Genomic DNA, 9,741 nt, shown 5'->3' with positions numbered 1-9,741 from the left:
CCCTGCTGCTTACCACCAGTCCTAGTACGAGGGTGCGGACTCTCTCTCCAATCTCTGGTGAAATGTCATTGCCAAACTGCTGCAGGGTGGTAAGGAACCGTTTGAGCTTGCTGAGTTGCCTGGCACCACAGGCTGGGGGCAGCTGTTGATTAGCCAGAGAGGAAGAGGAAGAAGAGGAAGGCCCGTTGCTAAAGCCATTGGGCGGCGAGGGGGCGCCATTCAAGGCTGTAGGTGAATGGCTGGTGCCATTAGTTACTGTCAGGGGCACAAAATCGAAGGAAATCGTAAATGTACAGAGAACGCGTACCAGGCAACTGCCACTATGTCTCCTTCCCTTGAAATCTAGGAGAACCGTAATTTCAAAGAAGTTGGGACTTTTTGTAAAACACATGGACCTCACAGGCTCACCAGAGCCTCTTCTATGCCTAACTGGGTCCACCTCGCACCCAGGAAGCCTGACACTTACAGAGAAGCTGGCAACGAGCCCACAGGGACATGGGGCCAGCCCTGCCTCCGTGAGCGCATATGCTAGCCACCTGAAATGCTTCAAATGCACAGCCCTGCGCGTCAGGCTGTAGTCAAAGACTGACATCAGTACAGCAGGGCTATTCCTCCCTAAATGGCTCCCCTAGAAAAAGGGTGCATTTGGTGGAGACTAATTTTACCACTGAACATTTTTAATCATGTTTAGTACACACAACTGCCAGCTGTGTTTATAGAAATAGGGCTTTCAAGTTTTCACCTTATCCCACCCAATTAGAGGGTTATTTTCTCCTTCATATTTCTTAACCACTTATTTAGGGAACATGCAAACGTTACATAGGAAGCCAAAATGGACTTCACCAAGGAGCAATTCCAAGAAATGAAAGCGGACACCTCAATCCAATCAAGAGTGCACATTGGTAGTACTTCAGGAAGTTCATTTCTAATAGAATGTACCTGAACACCAGATGATAATCTGGAAGAATGGGGCTAGAAAAATCTGCACAGTTCCCCCTAAAGAAACTGATGGTTTCATCCCATTGAGTCAACTAACTTGACAAAATGATCTGTATCAAACCCATCTTTCCAATACGATTTTGACTATCTCAGTCATGGTTTGAGGAAGTTTTAAGGATACGGTGTTCTTCTTTAAAAACTTCTTTTCATCATAATAAAATGGTTCTTATCCCAAATGAGGACCAAGTAATGTGTCAAGGAATGATAGCTCCTCAGATCATCTCACAGGGACTCATGCCCACCACTAGAACTTTGGGTAACAACCAAACAGAAGATGACAGGGTGACAGCCTGGGATGTTACAGTCTTCTTCTCCTTGCCCTTTAAGAAAAGTCCTTCAATGGCAGGACAACACTGGACAGACACCCTAAGATGTGCATTCTGCTGACCCCTTACAATCCCGCGGATCTATGTTAGCCTCTTATTTTTCATTCATCTACATCTCACGGCCCATGATCTGTAAATTGTATCATCTGCAACAGAGAACATTTTTTATCTTCACAAATCCTTGGTGAAAAGTTTAAACCAGAACTTTGAGGTTGATTAAAACAAAATCATACACTATGCCTGCTGGAGTACAGAGAACAGCAAGAGAAACTGCTTTTCTGTCAGAATGTTCTGTCCATGCCTTTGATGGTACAGAAAGGAGGACACTACGCTGACTTGAACCAGAAGGGAATGGGTTAAATATTCAATGAAGGCTTTTTCCAGGCTGAAACAATTGTAATGCTACCAGTTTCAGAGACATTTCTGTATGAAAGAGTTACATATAGTAAGAGTATCCATGTTATTTATAACAGATTGATATAGATAAAGTAGTATTAGAAGATCAGAAGTAACCTAGAAATTAATAAGCATGGCATATTTTCATGTTCCAAGTCAAAAATGTCCAAATTAAGGAGCTCCACATACCATGAATACTACAGCAGTAGCAACTAAAGTTTCAGACCAAATACATTATTCATTTACCAAAATCATAGCAGACTACAACTCTGAAATAAAAGGCGGGCAAACATTGGCAGCCATGCCAATTATACCTAGGATATAGTTTTGTGTTCATTACCTACTCCCTGGGAAGCTATTGATTATCTTTTGTTTCATTTACAGGCATACTAAACTTTATTTCCCTTGACATTTTACAGGCAGAACAGAATTAAACTTCAAACCCAAAACACAAACCCCAACTTACACGTTGTCGGTGTAAATGAGCTGGTTCTCGGGGCTCCTTGGGTGGTGGGCGGAGGTGGCATGGTTGGAGGGGTCAGCCTCGACTGCGTCTTCACATCCACAGGTGAGTCTGGCATTGTGGACTGCTTCTCAGTACGATCTGGAGGACGCCACCAGGAACAGGTTATTTCACTCCTTAAGCACCTTGGTTTTCAAGTGGGGTTTATCTTTTTAAAAAGCAGGTGAACACAAGAAATGCAACATCTTCGATCAATAAAATATGCTTATCTATGGAAGTTTAAATCAGGATTTTATCATCCAAACCCCACTTAAGAAGGTGTAGCACAGATGGCAGGACCTCGTTTGTAACTAGGTTATATTATATCCTATTGTTATTTCTGGCTCGGGCAGATGCTACTTCAGTAGTGTTACAGGCACCAGCACAACTTTAGTCAGAGCTGAAGCCGACATTAGCAAGAGCAGGGAACAGATGAGGAAGAAAGATGATAATGAACTCCCCCATGACAGCTCAGAAGCAACAGAAATCTCGAAGTCTGCTCTGCAGGTGAGCCGCTGGCAGCAGCCAGCTCTTGGCGGCGGGTTTCTCTCACACCTGCCATCCATCCGCTCTCCTGCTTCGTGTTCTGCTCTATTAGAAGCCTCAGTTTATAGCTCCCAGACATCTCTCTCCCTTCAGTCTATCTGCTCTGTTTTAAAATCACCACTACATGACTGCTTTAGGTCTCACAATGAATGTAAGCTATTATTTACTGAGAATGCATGAATTTATGACCTGTCATTTTAAAAAATGAGGCCAATACACCAATTAATAATCCTAGACACAGGATGTTTCAAGTCCCAAACTGAAAACAAAAGCTAAAGGCAATCCTATTATTTTGCAAAATATAAGACAGATAGGCAGACATTTCTTGATTAGCCAATAATGAACATGTATACTTCAGAACTGCTTTCTCCTAAGCATATCTTTCTCTTAAAAATGCAAATTATTTTTAATCTGCTTATCAAAGCAATAGACCTTTAGCAAAACATATTTTTTTGTTTAGATACTTCTACAAACCACAAGAGCACACCTCCAAATATTTTTAGGTGTTCTGTTGCTTATGGTACAAGTATTTTAATTTAAACATTTAGAAAAGCAAAATAAACTATAAAGAATAAGACTTTGACAAATACTATAATGATCATAATGAGAAATTCTCAAAATTACTTAAAAGGCAATTATTAAAAGAAAGTGAAAAGCCCACATTACTACTATCCCCATTCCAAATCTAGCCAGTCTGTTCAAAGCAGTTTCTTTGGACTTACTAAAATATAACAGTAAAGAAGATGAAATAATGATGAAGCCATCCTAGGGAAGATGTAATAAAGGAATAAACATGGTCATTATCTCAGTAAGTGCCTTTTCATGATGACCTAGAACAGTATGTGGATCTCTACGTCTTCATCTCTGCTTCTGGTTCAATCACAATGAATGAGTCCAGACTTATTAAGTGTTCTGAATGAAATGATGGTGGAGAGCCTCGCCACTTCCATCTCACTGCTAAAAACTTTCCTTCCCATTGCTATTCCAGAGCGTATTACTACCAGCACCAGTAAGTCCCTTATTCTAGAAAAACACAGCAGTTAGGTAGACCTAAAACTGCTTCCTCAGTAAATTCATTGCGCATTCTACTCACCTCAACCAACCTCAGCAACAAGGGAATAAATAGCTTTCCGCTTATGTTGCAGCTGAGGGAAGAGGTACAGCAGCAAATACAAGTCTCCCTAAATAAAGGCAAATATTTCTGTCATGCCAAGAAAGGAGGGAGAGCGGGAGGCTTGCCAGAGTCGGCTGGGAGATAACAGTGGGAACGGCTGGTCCATCTGGCTTTCATTCTGCTCACACTCACATGGAGCTGTGAGCAAAGGCAGTCCAGAGACACAGCCTGGAGCACGTGGTCGCGCAGGCAGCGGGCAAGGAGGAGCAGGGGGCAGGGGCAGGAGGAGCAAGGAGCAGATAAAGCGAGCAACGCATAGGAAAGAAAGCAGGCCGAGGGCAGCCCCAAGGGACAGCTTCCTCCTGCCCAGCGTGGCTGGGCCCCAGCTGAAGTGAACCTGAAGGTCTAGAGCTGCCACCAGCACCACCAGCACCCACTCACCTCAGCTCTCAACTTCCCTCTAAATGGCCCACACTCAGAAAAAAGCAAACCCTGAAAAGTTGGCAATGGGTTTAGTCCTCAAATTTAAGAACCAAGTTCATACATAATATAACCTTTATATGGCACCTCTGTCCCCACTTTAGAAAAGATTTCTGATGCAATCGCAACTTTTATTTGAAAGTTTATCACCCGGAGTACCATCAGAGTAGTACCATCAACACAGGTGGGTTTTTACGTTTTGTTTTTAATTTGTAAAATGTCATCAGTACTTTATGACTAGCCACCACCAAGGCATAGCAAGACAACAACCACAACCTCCGACAGGAATATGGACATCTTAACCAGAATATATGTACATGTGGATAGATTTAGAATTTTGACATTAGCCAAATTTCTGCGATGGTTGGCTTCACACTGATCAAATGGGGTCCCAACCCAGAGATCCCATAAAGTGAGACAAAGGGGGACCAGATGTAACTCATTCCGTGCTGCTCACTGCGATCCATCCAGGATGGAGATAGATGGTGAAATCACAGCCCAGTCCCCACCCCTGCACACACAAAAATGCTCTGGAGCAGAGAGATTTAAGATAAATTCGGAAAATATGTCTTATGTATGCTGAGCTCTGTTGCATTTGTTTTGGATTACTTAAAAAAATCTTTTTTGAAATACATATTCTTGAAACTTCTATAGCAAACAGCACACGAGCTATGATTTAACCACAGAAGCATTTCACTCCATTTCAAATTAGAGGATACAGTAAAACCAATATTGAGTTATTCTGTATCTTACATAATTTTTAGGCTCATGAAAATTATACTTTTCTGGTACATAATTTCTAGTTTTTCACTGCTGGAAGAGAATTCTGAGGTTAGTGAAAGACAGACACAATATTTTTTAAATAGGAGAGAGAGATAAGCAGAAAAAAGGATCTCAAGAAGAGAAGGAGGGAAAAAAGACAATAACTTGATCAGGAAGGGACAGGAAGTATAATCGACTGTTTCTATCGAGATTCATACTGCTTCTAAACACGATGGTCTTCGCTAGGCCGCAGTATTTCCCTCACTTGGCAAATATCCAACACATATGTAGCACATATGGCTGCAGCAGGAAAGAAAATGTGGCATATATAAATATACATTATTACCAATACCATTTCAATATCCAATGCATTGTCAGGGCCTTCTAGAAGCAGTATGTTTTCCATTTCCTTTTTGTTGTTGTTGTTAAGTAAAAAGAAAAAGTATGGCATAATCTGCCCTGATACTTATTTTAAGTTATCTCAAACAGTTGCAGATGTGTTTTTGAGGTGTGAAAGAGAGGTATTCTACATTTTCCTTCTTTGAGTACCATTCTAGACCTGACTGATATAAAAAGTTCAATTTTGGTAAGTAGTACAACTCTATTGTACATGTCAATTATAATAGTCTCAGATATAGACTATGAAGAATTTCCTGGGCAATTAGTAATTGGTCCAGAGTTAGTCTACTTGAAATAGTTTTAAAGAACTTAAGAAGCATTCACTAAAGAGTATTAAGCCAAAGTGGAAGACAGGTACTACTAAGAGAATTAGGAAAGAAGAAAGAGAAGGATAGGATTCAGCAGCAGCTGCTTTGTCTCCCATCCAAGGTCTGCGTTTCCCTGAGGAGGACTTCCGGTAATGTCCCCTCCTGCTTGGTCTTTCAAGATGTCTGAGAAGGGATGTCAAATGCTATTGTTTTAAATGTGCTGAAATAATGCAGGAGAAGAATATTTGGTAACATAATGAAACCTCCAAGACCAGACAGCCCTGGCATCAAATTTTGGCTCTTTTAACCATTAGTAGGAAGTCCTACCATAAGTTAATTATCCTGAGCCTCAGGGACTCATGAGAAGAATGGGAAACCAGGGATGGGGCACACCTACTTGGGAGGCTAGGGTGGTAAGATCCCAAGTTCTAGGCCGGGCTAAGCAAGTTAGTGGCCCCACCCTCCCAATCTCCAAATTCAATTTAGAGAAACAGAGAGGAGCAAAAAGAAGAGAGGGGGAACTGGGAGAGGGAGAGAGGAGGAGAAGAGAAGTGTGGAGAGAGAGAAAGAAAGCAGGTACAATACTCCGTCCTTCATGAAGACAAAAATTAAATAAAGGGCTTAAAACCCTATTGTGGCCAGGTGTGGTGGTGCACACCTATAATCCAAGCAAGCTGAGGCTGAGGCAGAAGGCCAGCCTAAACTACACAGCAAGACTGTCTCAAAACAAACACACCAACAAACAAAAAAGAAACCTGTCCCAGAGCTAACTCATATCAGGTATGGATCAGCAGGTACAGATCAGTGCAAGTTTCATTTTCCTGTGATACAAGAATATCAACACAGGACACCTTGGAATTCCCCAGCTTTTTTTTTTTTAATGTATTTTAGTACAGGGATCACAGGGTCTCACTACACAGATTGGACTTTAGTGATCCTCCTGTTTTCAGCCTCCCAAGTGTGGGCATTATAGGCCAGTGCCACCATGCTCAGTCTCAATCGCAGTCTCTGGGCATCCCGACAGCCAGGCTGGCACGGTATGGCGGGGGTGGAATCCCAGTGCCTGGGTCTGCCTATGTAGGCGCTGTGGTCCGCTTAACTGTCTGGCCAGTCCTTCCCTGGCTTTTTCTTTAATCTTTCTTTTTCCTAGTATTTTTTCCATTCTCCCTTAGGACGGTACTCAATGCATACATGCTATCACGCTTCTTACAGGCAGATTGGTTACATTCCTAACTTCTCCAAATACATTTCCTATATTATTAACCAGTTCAAAAATAACCACACAGGTCGGTCCTGTTACAATTCTGTATATGGTTAGATTTCTAAATTTCTTTGTAAAATTATATAAATGCTTATTTCTACCTTTATAAAATTATTTTTTCTACCAAAAAAAAAAATTGTGGGCTGGGGAGATAGCTCAGTAGAATAAGTGCCTGCCTGGCAAGCACAGGGTCCTGAGTTCAATCCCTGGTACTGCAAAAAAAAAAAAAAAAAAAAAAAAAATTGCTACGCGTAATGTTTCAAACCCAGCCTGGAGAACTTAGAAACTTAATGAGATCTTGCCTCAAGATAAAAAGGGCTAGCCAGGCGTTGTGGTGCATGCAAACCTGAGATCACAGCACTCAGGAGCTGAGGCAGGAAGATCAATTGGAGTCCAACCAGCCTGGCCTACAAAGTAGCTCAAGGCTGGAACTGCATAGTTCAAAAGGCCCCACACAAAAAATAAATACAAAAATAGAAAGGGCTGGAGATGTAGCTTACTAAGGAAGGACCTGGATTCAGGAGCTAGTATTGTACAATAGTTCATATATATTATATGCATATATATTACATATATATTATATATGAACAGACATTCTTTGATTCCTAATAAGGCTAGGAATAGCCTTATTAGGACAGCCTGATAAGTCCATCAAATTGAAAATATCATAAATTACAAATGAACTTGACACATTCAAGGGCAGCTACTCTCAGGAGTATGTGTGTCCCAGCGCGTGAGCATAAGAGGATGCGCAACTGGTGCATTAAATTGTAACAGAAACTCAGAAGCCACCAAGTATTTGGGCCAAGTTTTCCACCAGTTTTGAGCTGGCTACTCCTGAGGTGGTGGCTCAGGCTGCAGCTCACTCCTGTCTCTCAGCACCAGGTCACACATCCCTAGCTCAGGAAAGGACCAAAACAAATTTTAAGAGATGGTTTCTAACACACGTGTATCTCCCACCATTGTAACGTCACAAAGTTCTAAGTCCAGGGCTGGAGAGATGGCTCAGTGGTCTAAAGCACCTAATTAGAACAAGCTTAGCAAAGCATCAGGGACCACGGTTCGATCCCCCAGCACCACATGCCAGCCAGCCCCGCCCCCTGGTGGGCTGAGCTGGCCACAGACACACACCACACACACACACACTCTCTCTCTCTAATAAATAAATAAATAAATAAAAATTTAAAAAAAAAAAAAGTTCTAAGTCCAACCATTCTAAGTCAGGGGCTGTCTGCAATCTGGTAAGATCCAGGAGTGCTGAAACTTAATTTGACTCTGCAACCAAGCTGATGTAGTTTTAGGCAAAAGGAAGGGCAACCACTCACCTCCAGTCCTAATGTAGGTGCTCTGTCTGAAGGTCCACCAAAATGCACTAGTGCCAATGAGACAGTACTAAGAGGTGGGGCCTTTAAAAGACATTCTTAGCCAAGGTGATTCCGCCTTCAGGGATGGATTAGTTCAGCAGAGAAGGGCAGAAGAGCAGGTGTGGTGGTACACGCCTGTGATCCCAGCTCTGAGAGACCTGGTCTCACAGGACTTAGAATTTATGGCCTTTTCTCGCCTATCTCTTCTACCCTGGAAACACCTCGAATTTGAAAGCAACATGAAGCCTGGACCCTCACCAGGCACAAAGCTACTAATGCTTTGACCTTACACTGTCCAGCCTCTGGAACTCTGAAAGACTCCTGTTACTTAAAATACCCGTTCTAGTGTATTTTGTTATAGCAGCATGCAGCTGCTTATAAATAGTTAGTTAGTTCCAAAGCACAAATCTGGTCTTTTTTAAGAGGGCCCCATTATCTACAGGTTAAGATACAAACTTCCGCGGGGCTCCCATAACAGGGGCCACTAGGAGCCTTTCCTTCCCTGCTCTAGGACAGTACTTAGGTGGCACCCTCCTCACAGTTCCTCAGGGCAGATCAGCCTTGTTTTGCATTAATCAAGACAAAAATTGCTCTTATCAGCACAAGTTTTCAAAGGTGGGTGTGAGACCCACTTGTAGACAATGAGTTGCAAAGGAAAGAAGTGGGAAATGTTTTGGGGAAAACTTCACTCTTTAAACAAAGGCCCAAGGAGAAAGCAGTGCCCTCCCGCCTGCTCTCTGGACAGGCCCAGCTCTGCTCCTAAGAGATCATTTCACTGCCTTGGATTCTGCTGTCCTTATCTATAAAATTAAACTTAGCGGACTGCGTGACCTCAAGGGCTTGCTGCAAATGTTAATGTCCTCTGGCTTCCTCTTACAGATGCAGCTTACGACCATCACAAGCACAGACAAGAGGACCTAGAGAATCCGTATCTGACAATAAAGTAGCCACAAATAAAATTATTTGGAAATCAGTGATAATTAACCTGCTTCTGTTCACATAAATTTCTATGCCCACAAGAATGGCACTGTCTCTCCCACAAACATTAAAATTAGCATGTATGTTCTTTTTCAAATGTATTTTCAATCCCCATTAGTAAATTTTCATTAATAACTCGATTATAAAAATAATGCCATCAAGGCCTAATTCTCTCTTCAATTACCCCAGAACACTCACTAAAATTGTCTTCACAGGCAGGCTCTTGAGAATAGCCTACACATTCTCTGCTCCCAGATTTCCCACCCTATCATCCACGCACTGGCAGTGGCACTCCCTCAAGGTTCC

At 42.2% G+C, this 9,741-nt stretch overlaps 1 protein-coding gene across 2 annotated transcripts in view; it reads right to left on the bottom strand.

The window, feature by feature from the left end:
- The window catches only part of Runx1t1 (RUNX1 translocation partner 1), a 119,098-nt gene that overhangs the window by 59,732 nt on the left and 49,625 nt on the right, over positions 1-9,741 (bottom strand). For both annotated transcript variants that reach the window (XM_004641314.2, XM_023701348.1), the window contains exons 2-3: positions 2,188-2,325; positions 14-255 (exon numbers count right to left, since the gene is read on the bottom strand). In XM_004641314.2, coding sequence (XP_004641371.1) covers positions 14-255; positions 2,188-2,325 — 380 coding nt within the window. The remainder of the gene's footprint in view (positions 1-13; positions 256-2,187; positions 2,326-9,741) is intronic.

Source organism: Octodon degus, unplaced genomic scaffold (assembly GCF_000260255.1).
Source record: "Octodon degus isolate 3935 unplaced genomic scaffold, OctDeg1.0 scaffold00134, whole genome shotgun sequence".
Lineage (NCBI taxonomy): Eukaryota > Metazoa > Chordata > Mammalia > Rodentia > Octodontidae > Octodon > Octodon degus.
The sequence above is the reverse complement of the archived record's forward strand: the minus strand, read 5'-3'. Positions and strand labels throughout refer to the sequence as shown.